This window comes from Carettochelys insculpta, chromosome 8, assembly GCF_033958435.1.
Source record: "Carettochelys insculpta isolate YL-2023 chromosome 8, ASM3395843v1, whole genome shotgun sequence".
Taxonomy (NCBI): domain Eukaryota; kingdom Metazoa; phylum Chordata; order Testudines; family Carettochelyidae; genus Carettochelys; species Carettochelys insculpta.
In genome coordinates, this window is record NC_134144.1 from 1,294,950 (window position 1) to 1,319,209 (window position 24,260).

At 59.3% G+C, this 24,260-nt stretch overlaps 1 protein-coding gene across 1 annotated transcript in view; it reads right to left on the reverse strand.

The window, feature by feature from the left end:
• COL6A1 (collagen type VI alpha 1 chain) overlaps positions 1 to 24,260 on the reverse strand; it is a 61,905-nt gene that overhangs the window by 15,662 nt on the left and 21,983 nt on the right. Inside the window, exons 14-21 of the mRNA XM_075000806.1 lie at positions 23,780 to 23,833; positions 21,889 to 21,951; positions 19,885 to 19,947; positions 19,150 to 19,203; positions 19,025 to 19,060; positions 18,025 to 18,087; positions 14,336 to 14,398; positions 427 to 489 (exon numbers count right to left, since the gene is read on the reverse strand). Of these exons, the coding sequence (XP_074856907.1) occupies positions 427 to 489; positions 14,336 to 14,398; positions 18,025 to 18,087; positions 19,025 to 19,060; positions 19,150 to 19,203; positions 19,885 to 19,947; positions 21,889 to 21,951; positions 23,780 to 23,833 (459 nt within the window). The remainder of the gene's footprint in view (positions 1 to 426; positions 490 to 14,335; positions 14,399 to 18,024; positions 18,088 to 19,024; positions 19,061 to 19,149; positions 19,204 to 19,884; positions 19,948 to 21,888; positions 21,952 to 23,779; positions 23,834 to 24,260) is intronic.

A 24,260-nucleotide genomic window follows, 5' to 3' on the forward strand; every position in this document is an offset into this window, starting at 1 on the left:
CGGAAAGATCCAGGCCCGGCTTGTGAGGTGGGACTCGCCACTAGCAGGGCCTGACCCGCCTCTGCATGCGGTAGTGTCCTCACTGAACAAGCCGGAGAGCGCAGACCGGCGGCTGTTCGGAAGAGTCACTCACTGGCTACCGGCTCTGCTCAGGAACCTGACCCCAGAGACCTGTGGGCCCACACCGAGGACGACCTGTTTCAAATCCCACCACCCCGTCAGGGCTGTGTGTTGCTGTGTATTGTGGAAACCCAGCCTCTCTGCTCTGCTCACAAGGGCACCGCACGGTCCTCCAAGACCCATGAGACGGGCTCGGCCCCCTGCCCATCGGGAGGTGGAGAGAAAACCTTTTCTGGTTGCTGCTTTCTGGTGTATATGCCGCACAGCCAGTCCTTCCTTGAAGACACAATGATAAAGGACACTAACCTCAGGTCCCATGGGGCCTTCGTCTCCTCGGTACCCCTTGGGTCCAATGGGGCCACCCTCGCCCTGTGAAAGCACAAAGAGAACTCAGGACTGCACGTTTCCCTCTCTCGCTGGTTACGCTCCCCATGGGCACTGCCCAGAGGCACACACATCCCTCTCCCACACGCTGGGGCCTGGCCTGTGCAGAAGTGGGGGGATACAGACTATTGACTCTCCCACCCTGCTAAGGGCCCGGACCACGTCCCCTCCACATCACAACCTCACCTGGGGTTCTGAGCTTCCAGCCAGAGGGCTGAGGAGTCAGAGAGGCCGTGGCTGGCGGCCCAGGTTCTGCCAGGTGACTCATGCCCAAATTTCAGCCTCACAGACCTTCTATTCATGGCCCAATTTAGCTCTCCGGGGGCTGGGAAATATTTCTTCATTTCATGACCCACAGGGTGGAGGCTGGTGCCTGCTGAGTCCCTGGTATGCCAATGGGGCATACCCAGCTCCGTCATACTTTATCTGAAGGTTTCCATTTACAACAGCGGCTCCGCAGTCATTAACTGACTCAGCGCGGGGAAGCAAGCAAACACGAAGTAACTCGCACCGGGTCCAAGGGGCGAGAGGGGCTGCATGCCAGGCAGAGAACTCTTCCCCTCAGTTCCCGGCAGTTTTTAAACCAATACTGGATCTTTTGAAAACACACGGAAGGAACTATTGAGGCAGGTCTCTGGCCTGTGCAGGCAATGGGTCGGCCTGGGGGATCACCACGGCCCCATCTCTGACTCTGGCTGCCCACCACACACACTGCCCATAGCAATGACGCGCTTAGGAGCCCATTTCCAAACGGCGCCTTCATAGAACGTGGGGCCTCCAGCTCTTCCCGCTAGCAGCAGCCGCCCTCGAGAGCGCCCATTACTGTGACTGCTGGGTCTGACGCTCACAGACTCCCAGGGCAGACGGGACCACTGTGACCCTCTGCTCTGACCTCCTGCCCGCTCCCTCTCACCTCTGGCTGAGTTACTGCACTCTAAAGTCCTGCTTTAAAGACATTAAGTGGCAAAGAATCCTGTATTTACGCCAGTTGAAACCATGAAGGGACCTGTGGCCCAGGCCGCAGAGCAAGGTGAAAGCTCCCCAGGTCCTCTGCCATCTGGACCTGGGGGCACTTCCCCAAATGCTGAGCAGGGGGGCACGACCCCAGGCAGAGCCCTAGGGAAGAATTCTCTGCCGTAACACCCAATCAAGTGTCTCGCTCCTGGCCATGGGAGATATCTCCTGCCAGCAGTCACAGCTGGGGTACCCCATTGTGGGCAGCCCCCCCATGCATTTAGAAAGCCCAGTCTTGAAATCAATGAGGTTTTTGGGCTCCCCCTACTCCCACTGCTCCCCTTGAAAGGCTACCCCAGAGCTTCTCTCCTCCGATGGCTGTAAACCTTCACCTAACACCACCCCTCAATCCAGGGTGGACTTTCTGGTCAGGCCTGGCTCTGCCCCCAGCAGAGCCAAGAATGAGGGCACCCACCACAGAGGCAGAAGACCTGGCTGGTTCTAAGCAGGGACGTAAACCTGAGTCTCCCACGTCAGTGCATTAACCATCCGGCTGTGAATTGTTCTGGGAGGTGGGCTTGTCAGTCTTCCCCACAGGACTGTTCCACTTTCTGTGACTAATGACAGGCTCTCCATAGCTGTGGCCTGAGGGGTGCCTGGGAAATCCCACGAGCCTGGGGATGCTCCAGCCTGTCAGGCTGGGTGACAGGAGCTTGGCCGCTCGGGGGCATTAGCCTGTGGCTCAACAGCAGCCACGGTGCTCCAAGCTGGTACCGGTGATCCTCACCATAGTCCGATATCATCACAGGGCGGTGGCCAGAACCATAAACAGGGTGGGGAGCGCGGCCAGGAAGAGCTATTCACCCTCCTTCCACAAACGGGGTGGGGAGCGCGGCCAAGGAAGAGCTATTCACCCTCTTTCCACAAACGGGGTGGGGAGCGCGGCCAAGGAAGAGCTATTCACCCTCTTTCCACAAACGGGGTGGGGAGCGCGGCCAAGGAAGAGCTATTCACCCTCTTTCCACAAACGGGGTGGGGAGCGCGGCCAAGGAAGAGCTATTCACCCTCCTTCCACAAACGGGGTGGGGAGCGTGGCCAAGGAAGAGCTACTCACCCTCCTTCCATAACGGGGTGGGGAGCGCGGCCAAGGGAGAGCTATTCACCCTCCTTCCACAAACGGGGTGGGGAGCGCGGCCAAGGAAGAGCTATTCACCCTCTTTCCACAAACGGGGTGGGGAGCGCGGCCAAGGAAGAGCTATTCACCCTCCTTCCATAACGGGATGGGGAGCGCGGCCAAGGGAGAGCTATTCACCCTCTTTCCATAACGGGGTGGGGAGCGCGGCCAAGGAAGAGCTATTCACCCTCCTTCCACAAACGGGGTGGGGAGCGCGGCCAAGGGAGAGCTATTCACCCTCTTTCCATAACGGGGTGGGGAGCGCGGCCAAGGAAGAGCTATTCACCCTCCTTCCATAACAGGGTGGGGAGCGTGGCCAAGGAAGAGCTATTCACCCTCTTCCCATAAACGGGGTGGGGAGTGCGGCCAAGAAAGAGCTATTCACCCTCTTTCCACAAACGGGGTGGGGAGCGCGGCCAAGGGAGAGCTATTCACCCTCCTTCCATAACAGGGTGGGGAGCGTGGCCAAGGAAGAGCTATTCACCCTCTTTCCATAAACGGGGTGGGGAGCGCGGCCAAGAAAGAGCTATTCACCCTCTTTCCATAAACGGGGTGGGGAGTGCGGCCAAGGAAGAGCTATTCACCCTCTTTCCACAAACGGGGTGGGGAGCGCGGCCAAGGGAGAGCTATTCACCCTCCTTCCATAACAGGGTGGGGAGCGTGGCCAAGGAAGAGCTATTCACCCTCTTTCCATAAACGGGGTGGGGAGCGCGGCCAAGAAAGAGCTATTCACCCTCTTTCCATAAACGGGATGGGGAGCGCGGCCAAGGAAGAGCTATTCACCCTCTTTCCATAACGGGGTGGGGAGTGCGGCCAAGGAAGAGCTATTCACCCTCTTTCCATAACGGGGTGGGGAGCGCGGCCAAGGAAGAGCTATTCACCCTCTTTCCACAAACGGGGTGGGGAGCGCGGCCAAGGAAGAGCTATTCACCCTCTTTCCACAAACGGGGTGGGGAGCGCGGCCAAGGAAGAGCTATTCACCCTCTTCCCATAAACGGGGTGGGGAGCACGGCCAAGGAAGAGCTATTCACCCTCTTTCCATAAACGGGGTGGGGAGCGCGGCCAAGGGAGAGCTATTCACCCTCTTCCCATAAACGGGGTGGGGAGCGCGGCCAAGGAAGAGCTATTCACCCTCTTCCCATAAACGGGGTGGGGAGTGCGGCCAAGGAAGAGCTATTCACCCTCTTTCCACAAACGGGGTGGGGAGCGCGGCCAAGGGAGAGCTATTCACCCTCCTTCCATAACAGGGTGGGGAGCGTGGCCAAGGAAGAGCTATTCACCCTCTTTCCATAAACGGGGTGGGGAGCGCGGCCAAGAAAGAGCTATTCACCCTCTTTCCATAAACGGGGTGGGGAGTGCGGCCAAGGAAGAGCTATTCACCCTCTTTCCACAAACGGGGTGGGGAGCGCGGCCAAGGGAGAGCTATTCACCCTCCTTCCATAACAGGGTGGGGAGCGTGGCCAAGGAAGAGCTATTCACCCTCTTTCCATAAACGGGGTGGGGAGCGCGGCCAAGAAAGAGCTATTCACCCTCTTTCCATAAACGGGATGGGGAGCGCGGCCAAGGAAGAGCTATTCACCCTCTTTCCATAAACGGGGTGGGGAGTGCGGCCAAGGAAGAGCTATTCACCCTCTTTCCATAACGGGGTGGGGAGCGCGGCCAAGGAAGAGCTATTCACCCTCTTTCCACAAACGGGGTGGGGAGCGCGGCCAAGGAAGAGCTATTCACCCTCTTTCCACAAACGGGGTGGGGAGCGCGGCCAAGGAAGAGCTATTCACCCTCCTTCCATAATGGGACGGGGAGCGCGGCCAAGGAAGAGCTATTCACCCTCCTTCCACAAACGGGGTGGGGAGCGCGGCCAAGGGAGAGCTATTCACCCTCTTTCCATAACGGGGTGGGGAGCGCGGCCAAGGAAGAGCTATTCACCCTCCTTCCATAACAGGGTGGGGAGCGTGGCCAAGGAAGAGCTATTCACCCTCTTCCCATAAACGGGGTGGGGAGCGCGGCCAAGGAAGAGCTATTCACTCTCTTCCCATAAACGGGGTGGGGAGTGCGGCCAAGGAAGAGCTATTCACCCTCTTTCCACAAACGGGGTGGGGAGCGCGGCCAAGGGAGAGCTATTCACCCTCCTTCCATAACAGGGTGGGGAGCGTGGCCAAGGAAGAGCTATTCACCCTCTTTCCATAACAGGGTGGGGAGCGTGGCCAAGGAAGAGCTATTCACCCTCTTTCCATAAACGGGGTGGGGAGTGCGGCCAAGGAAGAGCTATTCACCCTCTTTCCACAAACGGGGTGGGGAGCGCGGCCAAGGGAGAGCTATTCACCCTCCTTCCATAACAGGGTGGGGAGCGTGGCCAAGGAAGAGCTATTCACCCTCTTTCCATAAACGGGGTGGGGAGCGCGGCCAAGAAAGAGCTATTCACCCTCTTTCCATAAACGGGATGGGGAGCGCGGCCAAGGAAGAGCTATTCACCCTCTTTCCATAACGGGGTGGGGAGTGCGGCCAAGGAAGAGCTATTCACCCTCTTTCCATAACGGGGTGGGGAGCGCGGCCAAGGAAGAGCTATTCACCCTCTTTCCACAAACGGGGTGGGGAGCGCGGCCAAGGAAGAGCTATTCACCCTCTTTCCATAAAGGGGTGGGGAGCGCGGCCAAGGAAGAGCTATTCACCCTCTTTCCACAAACGGGGTGGGGAGCGCGGCCAAGGAAGAGCTATTCACCCTCTTTCCATAAACGGGGTGGGGAGCGCGGCCAAGGGAGAACTATTCACCCTCCTTCCACAAACGGGGTGGGGAGTGCGGCCAAGGAAGAGCTACTCACCCTCTTTCCATAAACGGGGTGGGGAGCGCGGCCAAGGAAGAGCTATTCACCCTCTTCCCATAAACGGGGTGGGGAGCGCGGCCAAGGAAGAGCTATTCACCCTCTTCCCATAAACGGGGTGGGGAGCGCGGCCAAGGAAGAGCTATTCACCCTCTTTCCATAAACGGGGTGGGGAGCGCGGCCAAGGGAGAGCTATTCACCCTCTTTCCACAAACGGGGTGGGGAGCGCGGCCAAGGGAGAGCTATTCACCCTCCTTCCATAACAGGGTGGGGAGCGTGACCAAGGAAGAGCTATTCACCCTCTTTCCATAAACGGGATGGGGAGCGCGGCCAAGGAAGAGCTATTCACCCTCTTTCCATAACGGGGTGGGGAGTGCGGCCAAGGAAGAGCTATTCACCCTCTTTCCATAACGGGGTGGGGAGCGCGGCCAAGGAAGAGCTACTCACCCTCTTTCCACAAACGGGGTGGGGAGCGCGGCCAAGGAAGAACTACTCACCCTCTTTCCACAAACGGGATGGGGAGCGTGGCCAAGGACGAGCTATTCACCCTCCTTCCACAAATGGGGTGGGGAGCGCGGCCAAGGAAGAGCTATTCACCCTGTTTCCACAAACGGGGTGGGGAGCGTGGCCAAGGAAGAGCTACTCACCCTCTTCCCATAAACGGGGTGGGGAGCGCGGCCAAGGAAGAGCTACTCACCCTCTTCCCATAAACGGGGTGGGGAGCGCGGCCATGGAAGAGCTACTCACCCTCTTCCCATAAACGGGGTGGGGAGCGCGGCCAAGGAAGAGCTACTCACCCTCTTTCCACAAACGGGGTGGGGAGCGCGTCCAAGGAAGAGCTATTCACCCTCTTTCCATAAACGGGGTGGGGAGCGCGGCCAAGGAAGAGCTATTCACCCTCCTTCCACAAACGGGGTGGGGAGCGCGGCCAAGGAAGAGCTATTCACCCTCCTTCCACAAACGGGATGGGGAGCGTGGCCAAGGAAGAGCTATTCACCCTCTTTCCATAAACGGGGTGGGGAGCGTGGCCAAGGAAGAGCTACTCACCCTCTTTCCACAAACGGGGTGGGGAGCGCGGCCAAGGAAGAGCTACTCACCCTCTTCCCATAAACGGGGTGGGGAGCGCGGCCAAGGAAGAGCTACTCACCCTCTTCCCATAAACGGGGTGGGGAGCGCGGCCAAGGAAGAGCTATTCACCCTCTTTCCATAAACGGGGTGGGGAGCGCGGCCAAGGAAGAGCTATTCACCCTCTTTCCACAAACGGGGTGGGGAGCGCGGCCAAGGAAGAGCTATTCACCCTCTTCCCACAAACGGGGTGGGGAGCGCGTCCAAGGAAGAGCTATTCAGCCTCCTTCCACAAACGGGGTGGGGAGCGCGGCCAAGGAAGAGCTATTCACCCTCCTTCCACAAACGGGGTGGGGAGCGTGGCCAAGGAAGAGCTATTCACCCTCCTTCCACAAACGGGGTGGGGAGCGCGGCCAAGGAAGAGCTATTCACCCTCTTTCCACAAACGGGGTGGGGAGTGCGGCCAAGGAAGAGCTATTCACCCTCCTTCCACAAACGGGATGGGGAGCGTGGCCAAGGAAGAGCTATTCACCCTCCTTCCACAAACGGGGTGGGGAGCGCGGCCAAGGAAGAGCTATTCACCCTCTTTCCATAAACGGGGTGGGGAGCGTGGCCAAGGAAGAGCTACTCACCCTCCTTCCACAAACGGGGTGGGGAGCGCGGCCAAGGAAGAGCTATTCACCCTCCTTCCACAAACGGGGTGGGGAGCGCGGCCAAGGAAGAGCTATTCACCCTCCTTCCACAAACGGGGTGGGGAGCGCGGCCAAGGAAGAGCTACTCACCCTCTTTCCATAAACGGGGTGGGGAGCGCGGCCAAGGAAGAGCTATTCACCCTCTTTCCACAAACGGGGTGGGGAGCGTGGCCAAGGAAGAGCTATTCACCCTCCTTCCACAAACGGGGTGGGGAGCGCGGCCAAGGAAGAGCTATTCACCCTCTGTCGCAGCTAATGAACTTACCTGTGTTGTCCTTAGCCCCCGTTTGTGAAATTCTTAGGGGGTAGGGAGAAGGCGAAGCCGCACAGCTTCCTGCACCCTCAGACCCAAGTCAGTCTGAGACGCCAGCAGCGAGGAGGCCATGTTTGTAAGGGAATCCAGCATTCCTGTCCAGCAGTCGGGCAGCGCTGAACCCTCCTGCTAGGAGGCTCCGGAAGCTCCTCCAACAGGCTCCAGTTTGTAGCTACTCGCTGATCGCTCCCTTTGCTGCTGTGCAGCCGGTTTGTGCAGCTAGCTTCTCCGCAGCAGTTTGTCTTCTCTGAGTGCTCCTTGCGCACCTGTCAGCCAGTGCCCCCCCAATTGCCTGGGCCGCTTCTTGCCACCTGTTGTTTGAGTCATTTGCTAGTTGTTCTTCAATTTCTTTCTGTTCAAAATTTTGTGTGCGCGCCTGGCTGAGCTGCACTTTTCCAGGTGACGTGCTGGAGTTCACGTTCCTCTCCATTCTCCTGGGAAGGAGTTCACTTCCAAACATAAAGGATGCTTTTTGGCCTCTAGCCGTCTCTTTTCCTCTTTCGTTTAGTCGAGGTGTCATTGTTTTGGTCCTCTTCTTTTAAAAAACAAAGCAAACGACCAAACCAAACCAAACCAACACACACCAAGGAGGCAGATATGGAATTTGAGTTTTTATGGCGGTATTGGTAAAGCTTCCACTGAAGCCTGCAGGCATTTCAGTCTCGTGACTGTTCCTTTTTACTTCCACTTAAGTAGATTCCTTATTTTTGTGTTGTTCCCCTTTCTGAAGGTAAGTGCCTCTCTGGTGGGTTTCTGTGGCACCCTCCTGGCTCAGGGACGTTACCCTTAATTACATTACAGTCACTGTTACAGAACGATCCAGCTGTCCTCGCCTCTTGGAGCAGAGCTTGTGCTCATCTTAAGAGTAAGTCAAGACTGATCTCTCCCCTTGGGGGGTTCCAGGCCCAGCCGCTCCAAGAAGCAGCCAGGAATGGTGCACAGAAATGTTGCCTCCCTGTCTGGGGCTGAAGCGACTTGGGGTTAGCTGAAAACTTGCAGAGGGACCAGTCTGTGATGCAATCTCCCTGCCCCTCAAATTATCTGGGGCACCCTGAAGACTTTCTTCCACAGGAAACTGTGTGGCCACTTAATCACACAGTTCCTCACAACCCTCCCTTCTGCTATCTCACTTTAACGTGTCCTGGCCACACCTTTAATGGCATCCCCTGAGCTGCACGGCTGGCGTCTGAGTTCCAGCAGTACAGTCTGCTTCCTGCACAGTAGCAACGTTGCATCCTCTAAACAAACTCTTGCACCAGGACAGGAATAGTGTTGGTCCATACAGGGGGCCGCGTTTTGACCGAGGCCAAGAAGTTCATATCCCCTCACACGGCCCTTGTCTACTGCAATGCAGCTTGTGACATTTCTGATCCATCTACATCCAAGGTGCCCCATATGCTCCGTGGCTGCCGCATGCAAATGGGGCAGCGCAGTGTGCCGAAATGCAGCTCAGGAGAGCCGCACACATGGGTGCCCCTCCAGCTGCCCTGCGCACACGCCCCACCGTGCGCTGGGACAAGCGTGTGGTGGCAGCGCCAGAGGCGGCTCCTCCGGCCCTGTGGGCTTCAGCCCCGGGTGGCTTGTGTGGCTCCAAGTGAGTAATCTCATGGGGGAGGGGTGCCTGGCTGGGGTGGGGGGCCTGTGGCGATGGGTTAACTTTCTCTTGGACACCACCATCTACATGGAGCTGCTAGTTTGCTGGTGGAAGGCTGGAGCAGAGCCAATCAGGCACGACTGACATCCTTTCTTTTGGCAGATCATTGGCTCTCTTCAGTCTGTCTTGAAGCTCCCTTCTGACCTCTCTCAGCAGCTGCGCTGAGTGACTTGAATTCACGTCTGACTGTTTCAGCCCATTTAGAAGGAGTTTCTCCTGCAATCACGCACATCTGTCCGATCTGTGGGCTGGAGGAGTAACCTGTGTGGGTTCACTGCCCAAGGGTGGCTGGCTACTTCCTTGGGGGCAGAGAACCATGTGTCAGCTTATGTGAGTTAGTTGACAGTTTGTTTTGCCAATTCCTCTCTTTGTGTTTCAGTCCCTGGCCACCACACCAAGCTCCTGGCCAGGACGTCCACTTCTACAGCTCCCAAATGGCCTCTGTGTAATGCTCGGGGCACGCAGGGGCTGCGAGCCGAGAGAACTATCCTGGGGCTGCATCACGACGCATGCAGAACTCTCCTTTGAGCAGAGAAAGGTGGGTGCAGTTGTTTGTGTGCGGAATTCCATCGTGCCGAACATCACACGTCTCGGTCCGTGCCGGATTGGTCCCGTTTCACATTGTTCTGTGGCCTTTGTTCAATTTGTTCATCACAGAACGGACCGTCTCTGGTCCTAGTCAGTGGCCTGACCCTCCACGTTCAGCAGCCAGTGTGGCAAGCCGTCGTCATGAACACAGCGACTGGCCTTTGCAACCAGTGTTGGAGCAGCAGGCACCCAGGAGTATTATCCCATGACTGGGGCTAAAAGATGAAGCTCTGTAACCAGAGTAGAGATGGAGAGTGGTGAAATTTTAACCCCTCAGACTACAGCTCCTCCATCAATGTGGCTGCAGGTGTGTTCTGCTGCGGTAAGCAGACACTACAGATCTTTCCTGTGCCGTTCCACCGAGGGCATTACTGCTCCTATGCCACGCGGGGAAGGGTCAGGAACAAAGCTACCCGTTAGCAGGGGAGGGCCCTTTCCTGGCTTCCTCCGAAGCCTTGGCACTCCAGAGGCTGCAGCTCTGTCTCTTGTCAGGCCAGAACCTGTGGAAATCACAGCCCAGCCCTAGAAAAAACATCCTTGTGATGCATTCAGAGGCTCCAGCTTTCCCCTGTGATCCCTTTCTCAGAGGCGCAGCCTCAAAACTCACCGAGGCTCTTGTGATCAGCAGGCCAACCTCGTAACTCTGCGCCGGGAACGGCCGCTGATGCTCTCGCAACGGCTCGCTGCCGTGAAGCATGCAGCAACGCTATTCCAGACACGACCGTGTTAGAGTGAAACAAGCCCCTGTATGCGCTGTAATTGTAGATGTTTCTTGTCACTGTCTCTGATTTCCAGTGGACTTGGGCCTCACCAAGGATGGTCTTGGAGAAAAGCTACCAGCAGCAATGAGGCAAATATGCCCTCTCTTCTAGGTACAGGGTCCCGACCCACCTGCCAGGGTGGGCTAATGGAGCCTGGAGATCACCATGGAGAAGGGCAGTGCCATGGCAGCGCGCTCCTCTCACTTCCGTTCACCTTGGCTGGAATTCCAGCGCCCCACACATGCTGCTGCTCTGCCTCGGCCTTTGCGCCGATCGCCCAAGGCACTGCTGTCCTGCCCCAAGGCCCAGCTCCCTCCAGTCTGGGGCTGGAGTTCTGGTTTTTCAAACCTGCAGGTGTGTTAGGCTTTGCCAGTCCACCGCACCCTCTCCCAGCTCTTCTTTACCCAGTCGCGCAGGACCTCCTTGCTTCCCGACACAGGGCTCTGCAAGACACTGGTTCTAGTCCCGTGCTCCCTTCGCAGTAACAATGCCCAGGGATTTCCCTTGTGCTGTCTGAGCAGTACAGAGGGTGTCCGCCAAGTCACCCTGTTCAGTGGTCTCTGGTAATCCTGCAGTGAAACTAGCAAGAGCAGATGCTGTACTGCAGCTCCATGTTAAATTCACTCTTCCCACCCGAAGGGCAATGCCCATAGAATACCCTTTGCGGTCTTCCCAGTGTAACAGTTGCAGAGGTGGGCTCCATGCTGCCTTCGCTGGTTGTTGGGTCGTTTGCTCTTTGCATGAGAAAAACAACACAAAGGAGCCACAGGAGCCCAGCGGGGTCCCCCACAACCTTGTTTACTGAACGGACACAAACACGCAAGGCCTAGCTACGTCTGTGCAGCTGCTCTGGCTGGGTTCCAATGACTCGCAAAACAACGCCGTGACTGCCACAGGGGGGCTAGTCCTGGGGATGCCACCGTACTCCTGTGCACTGCGAGAAACCTGAACACAAAGAAAGCTGGGATGCTGGCAGTCATGGAGAGACACATCTGTCCGGCTCTGTGCTGCCAGGGTCCCTGACCAAGAGAGTCTTGGCTTGTGCTGTTCACGCCATTTCAACAGACTTGGTGCAGTGCCTGGCCTGCGTTTAGGTTCCTGCAAATCTCGGTCAACTCCTACCCTCTCTTTCTCTGTGTGTGTGTGTGTGTGTGTGTGCATTGTCTAACATGGGGGTATCACACACACACACACACACACACTCTTGAGGACTTCTGAAGAGATCAAGGGAAGAATACAGTGACCTCTGGACTCTCTCACAGACATAAAGAAAGAGAAATGGAGTCAAAGCTTATCAGGAGCCCTGCACTCAGCCAAGAGCAACACATTCAAGAGCCAGAATTTGCAGATAACGAGCCTTGAAAAACACTGCTTGCCAAGCCCCTTCCCAGTACCAGCCACACGTGTGTTTCCTCTTTGGCTGAGCACAAGCATCTTCTCCCGGAGCATGGAATAAACGTCCGCAAGTGCAACTGCTTTTGCAATCTCGCGGGGCCCCTGCATCCATGTTAGCAAGAGCCAAAGCAGGCACCCGAAAGGCTCCTGCCGTGGAAGGCTCAGCATGCCCGGCACTTCTGAGAGGGGACTGCTGGGCTATCCCATCTTCCGCGGAAGGAGGAGATGTGTTCCCTCCACGCCCTGCAGCACAGAGGCAGGCGGCTGCCTGGGATGCTCGCTCAGCCACGGTGGATGCATTTATGGGGGCGAGGCAGGTAAACACGCTTGTCCTGACTAGAGCCATGGCAAGGAGCCCACCCTCAAATCTTGGTCTGACAGAGGTGGCATGTTAGTCCCCGGTGGCTGTAGCTTGTCCACAGCAGCCCCCTCGCGTGGCTCGGCTAACCCTGGCTGCAGCGACTGTCTCTTTCCTGGAAGGACCCACCGTGCACACTGTGTGCCCCCCCCCCAGCTGCACGCATCGTAAAAGAGCCTGACGTCCAACCCTGCCGCCGATGCCTCCTTTCCCATCGGTTGCTGGCTCGTCCGGTGGAGGCCTGGCTCTCCCTGCTGAGTGGGAGGACAGGCCTTTGCGTGGCCCTGGAGCTCAGCTACCTGCCGCTGCTGCTCCTCCTTCGGCCAGGCTCTAAGGAAGAGCCACGGCAGCCAGCTGGCTTCCCCGGGCAGGGGCCCAGTCGCCTCCGTTCGCAGAAGGTGGCTGCTGCGCTTGCAGACGTCGGGGGCTGGACCAACGCTTTGGGCTTCGCTTGGGAAAGGTAAAGGGAGGGCAGAGCCCGGCTAGAGCAGGCCTCTGCTGCAGAGGGGACGGGGCCGGGGCCGGGAGAGGCACAGGTAAGCGCTCCGGGGCCCTTTCAAATGGCTGCTCCTGGCAGAAGCTTTTGCAAGGGACAGGTCGCTGCCAGCACAGGGCAAATGTCATGAGTGCTCAGCAAAAGGAATTGCTTTCTACAGCCACAGTCTCCCATGCACCCAGACCCTTCCAAGCCCACCGCAGCGCAGGGCCGCCTAAGGCAGAGCGGGCAGAGCCTCCTGCCCTCGGGGAGTTAAACACGCTGGCTGCAGCAGGAGCTTGGCTCTGTTCAGGGCAGCTGGCCCTGGCCCCTGCCCTGCCACGGCTAACGGGATTCAGCGCCCAGGGTCGGCACACAGCCGCTGCCTCCCAGGGCCGCTCTGGCGTCAGCACTCGCGCTTTGCTGGTCTGTGTGGGCAGCTGCCTTCATTTACGCCCTGTGTTGGCGGGGGGGAGGGGGGCACTCTGCCGTGCCTCGGGGGGGTCTCAGGCTCCCGGCACAGGCTCAGGGGGAAGGGCGGGGGGCTGTCGTGGGTGCGGCCATGTTCCTCTCCACACTGACCTATCCCTGGGGGACACCACCCCCAGAAGGCAGGGCAGAGTTGGCCCCACAAACCTGGGTTCCCAGGGGTCCCTTTGGCTGAATGCTGCCGCACAGGCGAGCCACTGAGTGGGCCCCAGGCATTCCTACCCCCGGGGACTGGGGTGATGTATCGGGCAGGGCAGCCAGGACCTGATTTAGGGTGGACCTGGCCTGCACCCGGCTGCACCAGAGCTGGGTGTTCCTGGCAGGCAGGTGTGTGTGTGGTGTCTTACTCCACCCATCGCCTCGCTGTGCCCTGGGACCCGCGCAGGCGATCAGCGTGGGGGTGCCCTGCTTGCCAACCATGCCTGGCGCATGTTGGGCCGCGGGAGCCTGCTGGCAGGGACAGGGAACGCTCTGAAAGTCAGGGGAAGCTGCACAACTCAGCTGGCAGCGCAGCACCCACACACCCCTGAGGCGCCCACCCCTCTGGGGAGACGACCAGCCCTGCCTGCCCCGGGAGCTGCTTCCTGTGGAGGGAGGGGCACGGGAAAGCTCCATGGGAGAGCCCTGGTCCCACAGCCAGCTGCTGTGAGCCCTGCCACCTCACTGCCCTGCGCACAGCTTTGGTGCTGGAGGGGCAGAACTGCTGGGAGAGCAGGCTGGAAAGCCAGGGCTGCCCCGCAGAGGGGCCCGCCAGCCTCGCATGCCTTAGAACAAACCATGCAAGGAGGCAGGACTGCTCGACAGCAGTGCAGGGGCCAAACCGCAGCCCGGCTCCCCGCACGGGCTCAGGGGCCATGAGCGGCGGGGTCCCGCCCCCAGGCTCAGCGTTCTGTGCCCTGCTGGCACCTCCTTCTACCAGCAGGACGTGGAGTTTCTCAGCCCCACACAGCTGCCAAGTCTCCACTTGCTGGGCTTCCCCAGGCCCCGGACTCGGGCTTGCCCCCTCCCATTGCCTCTTGTCTTGGGGCACGAATCCAGGCGGGGCGCACACCACCTCTGGCCCACCCCCCGTCTGCCGCTGCCCATGTTCTTACAGGGTCTCCAGGCGCCCCAAGTGGTCCTTCCCGTCCTTGGTCACCCTGTGGGCCAGGTTCACCCTGAAAAGGCAGAAAGAACAGGTAAGCCCTGGAGCCACCCTCAGAGTTCTGGGCACTGGGGAGCAGAGAGAGACTGGCGCAGCGCAGGGGGCAGCAGAGGGAGTAGCTCGGTCACAGACCATCACCCGCTCGCCAGGCACAGGGAGCACTGGCCGCCGAGCGAGACAGGGCTGCAGCGCGTGGCTCGGGGGGAGAAGCCAGTGCTCCAGGGTGCTCCAGGCCGCGGGCAGATCAGTGGGTGGCTTCCGTCCGGCAACAGCAAAACAGACCAACGGCCGAGCTTCTCCGTGGCCAGGAGAGGTCGGTTTGGGCCAACTTCTGCCTTCGCCACTCCCAGGAAGTTTCACGTATGGTCGTCAGTGTGTATGGCAATGGCCCCCTTGTCCCCAGCCAGGACAGGCCCCTGTGCTAGGGGCTGTATAACCAGCTGTGGAGATGTGGTCCCTTCCTCAGTGCTCGGACACTCAGGAGATCTTCCCGCCCCTCCTGGCTCGCTGCTGGCGGGCGCCCTGCAGTGCGCAATGGCCAGGTGCTTTTCTCTGCCTACATGCAGGACCTGTGCCTACACACAGAGCAGAGCTGGGGTCCTAGCTCCCAGACCGGGCCCTCCTGGGCGCTGCGTGGGGACGATGCACTGGGGACATACGCACCGGGCCCCCATCCCTGCTGGCTGCTTAGGGACTGTGCTAAGAAGGGGGCGGGACAGGGCTGGCCAGTTACAGACCCAGGCTCCCTGCTCGGTACTGCATCAGCGACAAAGGGCCTGGCTCAGTGAGAAGCAATTCCCAGGGCAGACTGTGAGCTGGGGGAGGGCGCCTGCAATGCCAAAGGCCGTGGCTCAGCACCTCTGCTTTTCCCCAGGCTGCTGGCTGCACAGGTGGCCAGGGCTCGCCAGCAGCACAGGAGAGCAGTGGAGTTGGCAGGTGGTGCCTGGACCCAGGGTGTGGGGAGGCTCCCGGGAGCTAAGAACGGTTAAACTCATCCCACATGGGACATGGCCGATGTGCTGAGCTGGGCGGTGTGCCTGGCTCTGCATGTCGGTGCATGGAAACCCACGGGCCCCTTGGCAGCCCTGCCTTCGGCACTGCACCCCAGCACTGCTGCTTCCAAAGCGCTCAGCGGCAGGACCAGTGTCATGCAGCTCCAGGCTGCCCGGAAAGCAGAGGCCTTGTCCAGTGGCTCTGCACGTCCGGACCCTCTCCCCACAGCACAGCGCAGAGCACTGCATGAGGGAGAAAGTCCAGAAATGGTGCTGCCCCTGCCTGCTGGCCGGCCACCCTGCAGCTCAGGATGTGCCAGACCGAGAGAGGAGAGCTGCTAAGGTGTGGCACTGAGCAGCCAGGAAGTGCCTCTTCCCAAGGTCCCCTGGGAGCCAGAGGCATGGAGGTAAGTGGCCAGTCTCTGCACAGCCCAGCCAGCTCTGCTCCCACACAACACACAATCCCCTAGCTGCATGCACTCGCCTCTGCCCTGCGGTCTGCCAGTCCGGCCAGAGGAGCGTCTGGCACTTCTTCCACCTGCTCTGCTGGCCGGCACGGAACCCGGCCGGGCCACGCTATGCTCCGGCACGCTGAGAACTAGCCAATAGGATCGGTTCTGCAGCTCTTCGTTAATGATCTGGACAAGGGGCTGGATTGCACCTCAGCAAGTTCATGGATGACACTAAGATGGGGGGAGAGGCAGATGTGCTGGAGGGGAGGGACAGGGTCCAGAGTGACCTAGATAAATTGGAGGATTGGGCCAAGAGATCTGAGGAGGTTCAACAAGGAGAAGTGCACCTAGGATGGAAGAATCCCAGGCACTGTTACAGGCTGGGGACCGACTGGCTAAGCAGCAGTGCAGCAGAGAAGGACCTGGGGATTACAGTGGATGAGAGGCTGGGTGTGAGTCAACAGTGGGCCCTTGTAGCCAAGAAGGCATATCGGGGTGCATTAGGAGGAGCATTTCCAGGAGATCTAGAGAAGTTGTTATTCCCCTCTACTTGGCTCTGGTAAGGCCACCTCTGGAGTATTGCGTCCAGTTCTGTGCTTCCCAGGATAGAAAGGATGTGGATGCATTGGAAATGATCCGTTGCAGGGCAACCAAATGATTAGAGGCTGGAGCATGTGACCTAGGAGGAGAGGCTGTGGGATTTGGGCTGATTTAGTTTGCAGAAGAGAAGACTGAGGGGAGATTTGATAGCAGCCTTCAACTTCCCAAAGGGGGCTCCAAAGAGGATGGAGAGAAACTGTTCTCAGTGGTGACACATCACAGACTGAGAGAAATGGAACTCAAGTTACAGAGGGAGAGGAGGAGGTTGGATATTAGGAAAAACTATTTCCCCAGGAGGTGGTGAAGCACTGGAATGTGTTGCCTTGAAAGATGGTGGGATCCCTCCAGGTTTTTAAATCCTGGCTTGACAAAGTCCTGGCTGGGATGATTTAGATGGGGTTGATCCTACTTTGGGCAGGGGGATGGACTCAATGACCTCCTGGTGTCTCTTCCAGCCCTCAGATTCTACGACTACATCTGCCATCACTTTTATACTTGGCTTTCCACCTTGCCTATCAGGCGGGGACTATGAAAATCAAAGCAATAAGGCCCTTGTTTGCTAGCTAGAAGCTTCCATAGGGCCAGGTCAAGCAGTAGATATAAATTGTAACAGTGCGAAGGTCCTGGCTACTGATGGAGACATTTCTGGCAGAGCGCTCATCCCTGGAGCCAGACTAGAGCCTTGGACATTCACCTCTGCCTCTTTCTTAAGTGTTTCATTCCACAGCACTGTTGTAGCTTCCTGCTTAGGCCTGTTTGCCCTGCAAGCTGCACACAGCAGAGCTGCTGTTCCCAGGATGCAGCATGTAAACAGGAAATGACAGTTCTGGCATTTTCCAGCAGTCTGGAAGTTTCCACCTGGGCATGGCTGGATGTGGGTGGGCCTGGGTATGCCTGGATGTGGGTGGGCATGGCTGGATGCAGCTGGGCGTGGGTGTACCTGGGCATGGCTGGATATGGGTGGGTGGGGTGCACCTGGGTATGCCTGGATGTGAGTGGGCATGGCTGGACGCGGCTGGGCATGGGTGCACCTGGGCATGGCTGGATATGGGTGGGTGGGGTGCACCTGGGTATGCCTGGATGTGGGTGGGCATGGCTGGACGCGGCTGGGCATGGGTGCACCTGGGCATGGCTGGATATGGGTGGGCGGGGTGCACCTGGGTATGCCTGGATGTGGGTGGGCATGGCTGGACGCGGCTGGGCATGGGTGCACCTGGTCATGGCTAGATGTGGGTGGGCATGGCTGGATGCAGCTGGGCGTGGGTGCACCTGGTCATGGCTGGATGCAGCTGGGCGTGGGGGCACCTGGTCATGGCTGGACGCGGCTGGGCGTGGGTGCACGTGGGCATGGCTGGATGTGGCTGGGCGCGGGTGCACCTGGGTACAGCGGGATGCGGCTGGGCGCGGGTGGGCGCGGGTGCAGCCTTGTGGCTCTCCCGTGAAGCCTGCAGGAGCTGGGCACGCGGCAGGGCTGGCAGGGGCAGGACGTACACTCCAGCTCCCCGCCTGCGCAGGTCTGTGCCTTTGTGCTGAGCGGGCGTGGCTAGCACAGCCAGCCAGGAGCAAGACCGAGCTGCGTACATGTGCGTACTTACCCTGTCTCCTCTGGGCCCACGCACGCCAGGGGTGCCCAGCGGCCCTCGCTCTCCATTGCCTCCCTGTTGGGAAAGGATCAGAGAGCATGGTCAGAATCGGTGCTGCACGAGGGTCTGCGGCCCACCGCATCATTCAGCAGGGGCCCCGGCTGCCCGGCCCCAGGACAGATCAGCCTCTGCCACATGAGAGAGAGGGGTGTCTCCTCCACCTCGCAGCGGCCACTGCAGCCGCAGGAGCGGGAGGGACTGCCAGGGCAGGGCACAGGGCTCCAGAGAGGCCAGCCAGGCTCCCATGAATACCTGGGCATCTCCCAGGTTCGGAGATGGGTCCAAACCCCTTCCTCTGAGGGGACAATGAAGGGGGATCTCCCGAGAGCCTGCTCCTCAAGGAGGCACAATCCTGCTGCTTGTTCAGAGATTCCCCTGGCTCCTCGGCTGTCGTCTCCGAGCGCCGTGCCGTGTCTCCCACTTCAGAGTGAGAGCGGCTTAGGGAAAAGCCGTCTGCCTGCACGCGGGCCTGCCCAGCACGGGGACTGCCGCACGGCCTGGGGCTCCTGGCGCACAGGGTTGTCACTGCACAAATGCACCCGCCCGTGCCCCCGACAACACACGCAGAGGGAGAGACAGTGCTGTGTGCAGCCAGGGGAGAGGTGATGACAAGGGCTCTCAGCCAAGCGCTGGGAATGCGTGACCAGCTCCCTGCCTGTCCCCCGCGTTACTCAGTCTGTGGGAACAGGGTCCACTCCCTGGTTTAAAGAAAGGTGCTCAGATTGCCTGTGAGCCCTGCAAGACCAGCCTGGACTCAGCTGCAGACCTCCCAGGGCTCGGGGCCGACTCACTGCAGGGAACTGCTGAGCGGGTGCAGGATGTGTCTGGAGGGGCCCCCATGGTTCTCCGCCAGTCCCCACCTGTCATGTGAACACCAGCTCCCCTCTGCTCCCGCCCCCAGCCCCTTGGAGGGCTCCCCTCCCACCATGGCTTGTGTCACTGGCGCACTTACCCTTTCTCCGGGTGGACCGCTGGGGCCTGGCGCCCCCTGCGCAGACATAAAAGCAGGGTTAGTACAGGCGGGCCTGCCAGCTGATCGGAACCACCCCCATCCAGGTGTGCACATGGGGGACTCACCTCATCCCCCTGCTCCCCTTTCTCTCCAGGGCTACCAGGACTGCCGGCTTGGCCCTGCACAGGCAAACCAGACACAAGCAAACAGGGTGAGTCACAGGTGTTGGGACAGGGCCTGGGTGCTAGTGACGCAGCTGCAGGCTACACAGTCGGTCTGTCCTTCGCGCAGGCTGGGGCAAGTCTCCTGGCTCCGGCGGACGGGGTGAGGCCACAGGGGCTCGAACCAGGGGAACTGCCACCTGATTTCCACCACGTCCAGGGGTTACAGTCTGGTCCGATGGCTCTCAGGCCAGCTCCCCACCCTGGCTGTACACACTGTTCCAGCCCCTGGGTAAGGCCCTGAGGTGGTAAACGCTATGCAGAGGCCTAACCTCACTTGCTTGTCGCGCGGCTCCTCGGGTGGGGCAGTCGCACCCCAGCACAAGCGTTCTGGGGACAAGGCCCGGGCGGCCACATATCCCCTGGAGGGGCCCACCGCTGGCCAGGGACCCAGAAAGCAGCTCCGTAAGGAACCAAACATCCCCCCACCAGTGCTACTGCCCCCGCGCGCCCTGCTTGGTCCCCGCGGGCTGGTGAAAAGGCAGCTGCTTTCTCCTTCCCGTTTGACCTTCACGAGAGACCAGCAAGCAGCAGCCAAGTGCCGTCCCTGCCCCGCCGTGGCTAGGAAGTCACATCACAGCTCTGGCCAGCAGCAACGGGGCAGCAGCCTGCAGACAGCTGGTGGGAGAGGCAGTTTACCTTGTCTCCAGGGTTCCCAGGATTCCCCAGTCTGCCAGGTCTCCCATCCTGCCCGGGTTCTCCCTGGAGAAAAGACAGGGCATTAGGAACACAAAGCACCGCTCCCAGCTCACACCCGTTCCCCTGGCTCCTGGACCCTTGGACAGCTGCCAGCCCTCACCAGAAGCCATTTTCCCCCCCCCGGTGCCAGGCCAGTTCTGGGATCGGCCCCAGAGAGCTCAGCCCAGGTGAAGCTCAGGAGGGCACTCGCTGCAATGCTGACAGGGCTTCAACCCCAGAGATTCGCCCACGCGTGCCGGCCGCCTGCCTGGGAACTGGCCGCCCGGGGAACAGGTTGCAGGCACTGTCGGCAGTCCAGGCTGCGAAGTGGACGGGTTTCTCTCTCAGAGGAGGGAGGTACGTAGCAAAGAGGAGATGGTTTTACAAAACCAAGAGGCTTCCACCCTTCCATTTGCCCTGCTCCTCAGTCTGTGCGCGTTCCCAGCTGCTCTGCACGCCCTCCTGCTATCCCAGCACTGGGAAGCTGCAAAGGGGCTGCCAGTGCTAACAGGGCAGCAGCCCACCCATTCTCACTGCCAGGCCCCAAACTATCAATCTCAGTCTGCTAAAACGCCCGTCTCCTCCTGGGAGCGGACTCCGCATTCACACAACCTTCCCTCTCTCCTCGGGCCTGGGCCCCCAGGACGAGCCTTCCCGACACAAAGGTCTGGGGAGAACTTCCAGAGAAGCCCTGCAGTATCGCACAGCTGCACCAGTGGCCCGTTTGGCACCCTGAAGGTGTTCCAGGGACGGCAGCTCTGAGACACCCCTGGCAGCAGCACAACACGCAGCCCCATGCGTTCTGGTGAGCTTGGGCTCAGACCACGCTGAGCCTGGGGACTGGGATGACGTGAGAGCTGCAGCGTTACGTCCCCTTCCCCGGGACGCAGCCCAGAAGGTGCTTGCAGCTGCCAGGAAAGGTTTCTTCCCTTTAAACCACGGGCCATGCGAGCCACAGTAAAAGCTCTGACAGGAAAGACGATGCCCTGCAAAGAGCCTTTCGGCATCTTCTTAGGCTGGGTCAGTCTGCGCCGCTCCGCAGGGAGTGGGAAACGGCACACGGAACCACGGCGCCTACCTCTAACGGCTGCCATTTTACCCCGTTCCGTTCCGGGCTCACCGGCCTCCGCCAGCCACACCCGTCTCTGTTACCTAGACTCACCAGGCCTATGGCCACAACACCCCTCGCCATTTCACAGCCCTCCGGACGCACCAGCCGCACTGTGTTCATCGCCGATCTAGGGGCAGCCCTACTACCTCGCCCAGCGACCTGCGCTCCTCCCCGCACGGGCAGACTCGCCGGTGGGAGGGCGCTGGTGAGGGATGCACAAGTGAGCAGCTCCTGCACCCCTCTCCCACGGCCCTGCCAGCATCTGAGACAGCTCACCAGGGGCTGGCAGGGCTAGTGAGCGCTGACCGCTGCTTGGCCTCTTACGGCGCAGCTCATTGCTGTGCAGGTGGGCAACGTTCTGCTCTCCGACCCAGCCCAGCGTACGCAGCAAGGGGCATTTATGTTCCTCTCTTACAGAGCGTGGCACGTAGGGCTCAGTGGAGGAAAGAGGACAGTAGCAAAACAGAGACCACTTGCTTTCCTAGCCCTGAGGAGTGAAACGTGCTGGGTACCACAGGCTGGCTCCCACGAGGCGCTGGGCACCTGCCGCTCCACTGGCTTCAGCCTGGGCTTTGTGCCAGGTCAGCCCTGCACACTGCCCATAACGAAGGAGGAGTTGGCCCATCGTTATTCGCTTTAGAGCAGGGATTTGCCTGCCCAGGGAACTAGCAACGATTAACGACGCCTCACACTCGGTGAGACAATTCAGCCCCCTTTGCAGGTGGCAGGCGGAGGACAAAGCCGGAACCTCCCCTCTACTGCTACTAGAAGAGCCAGTGGTACAGGCAGCCTCCCAGCAGCCCTCCAGCCATGCACAGAATGACATGGCTTGTTTCAGACCGCCTGTGACTCACCTTTGCGCCTTTGGTTCCATAAGGACCGGGATCTCCTTTAGGACCGGGAGGGCCTTGGGATCCCTGTTAACAAACAGCATCTTGTCAACACACGCAGCAACTCCAACATCTCAAACTCCCCGAAGAGCCTGTCGAATTCCGGGGCCTCGGAATTCGTTATTTAGCTTGTGCAGGGACTCCGAGAGGTGGGTTGGGGAAGTTTAACATAGTCTCGAGCTGGATATCACTGGGGTCATCACGGCCGCCTTCCAAAAGGCTGTAAGCTGCGACCCGCTCTGGGAATTAAGAGTAAGTTAAAGCAAAGGCACCTCTGCTCTCCATTGGTGGAGCCCAGTGACAGTGCTTATACCTGAATGCTGTATCACCACCAACGAAGAAAACGAGCTGTGCCATGAGCCAGCGGGAGGTGACTGGTCATGTAACTTCTGGCCAATGGAACAATTAAGAGACTGAATAACTTGGCATCCAGAAATGAACAGGCAAAGGTTATAATAAAGCCATTAATCACAATTAAAAAAGGGTCCTGCCCACTTCAGTCCATCCAAGGGAACAGATACCTTCCCCATGCATCTGTGATCTATTATCTCTAGATGGCCCTTCTCCAAACCAGAAGAAATGAGATCTGCCTATTTATACTGTTTCTGGTTTGGACAGTTCACAAGCATTTGTTAGTGGAACAAATTCACTCTAACTTTTAAGGTTTAATTTAATTTCTTAATCTGCCTGCAAAGCAACAGAACAGCACAATCTACAGCCTGTCTAAAGTGCAGCTAAATGGCACACGCATACAGCCAATGGTTTTGTTCCGTTTTCGGAGTGCACCTCCTGGGTGAATAACAACCCTCGTGGGGTGAATGATGGAACCTGACCATTCCAGGCACATCAGGCTATTCAGGCCTCAGGCTTTGAACATTTTGTTTTAACAAAATTACTCTTCTTGGCCAACCAGACAGACTTACACTTCACATTACATCGCTCAAGCCACACTGAGCTAGAAAGGGGGTCTGCCCGCACGGAGGAACAGAATCCCTGTAATGCCCAGCGGCTTGGGTGAGCCAGGATTTTCCGGTGTCTTGCAAAATATTTCCTGAACTTCAGACCCTGCCTTGTGCTCCAGGGAAAGCCAGAGCCTGACACTGCAGAACCAATGAACATTAGGGCTCCCTAGGCATTCCTTGCTCATGCAGAGCAGGCTGAAGACTAGCCCCGTGCCAGACTTCCCTGTTCTCTCTAGAGGACGGTTTATCCCAGATCTGCAGGAAGCTGGGCCCTGCAGCATGCCCAGGTGGCTTCAGGACTTTCACCCAGCAATCTGCACCTATCCTGTGCCTTGCAGTCTGTCTGGGTGTTCACACTGATCACAAACCACAGATACTGCTGTACATATTGTGACAAGGTCAGGCCCGAGGGCTGCTCCAGAGCAGGGAAAGGCAGCTCCGAAAGGGTGAAAGGCCTGATAATTAGAGGCAGAACACTGCAGGACAGCCAGAAGAAGCTGGCAGGGAGCTGTCCTGCTCGGAATGGGCCAGCTGCCTCCACTTCAGGCCTGTTGGAGTCCTCTAAAAGCCTCCCCAGTTAGAAGGCAGCTGAGGCCTATGAAAGTATGAACAGTTATAGACCTAGGAGCAGTGAGGGTGAGGCGAGGGGACCCCGGAAGGAGCGGCTGGGCTCTCTACCCCAGAAACCAGCTGCAAGCCCGAGCCCCTGGCAAAGGGGAGAGGCTGTCAGCCCACATGCTGGCCAGGAAAAGAGGGGCCCTGGCCCCAATACCCTCTTACATGAGCCCCTTTCGCCTGCGCCCTGAGTGCGCCGGTCTGCCTGGCTTCCCCCCTTGGCTCCACTGCCCACAGCGCCGCACTTGTGATGCAAAGCAAACCAGCCACGTACGTACATCAGGTCCCTGGGATCCCTTGCAGCCCGGCAGTCCGGGAAAGCCGCTCTCGCCCTGGCAGGGAAGGAAAAGGCGGGTGATGAGCGCTGTGCTGGGAGAGGCTGCGCCCGTGGGACCAGAAGGCAGCCGGACCACAGAGCCCCACTCCGCAGAGCAGCAGCCTCCTGCAGGGAGCCCTGAGAGACGCAGGGCTGCCCAGAGGGGTGCCGGGCAGCTGGAGGACTGGGCACAAGTCTCATGCCCGCGGCCTGGCCGCCAGCCCTCTGCGCACTGGGAGCAATGCTGGAAGGAGAGCAGGGTGGGATCTGGGACGGGGGCCAGCCGGGAGCACAGGCTGCGACACAGGGGTCTCTTTACCTCACCTGGCGTGCCCTGAGGCGGCTGGGATGGGCCCCATGTGACAGGCTCCAGCCAGGAGCGCCCGCCCCCAGGGCAACCGGAGGGGCAGAGGGACCAGGAAGAGCTGGGCCACCAGGAACCT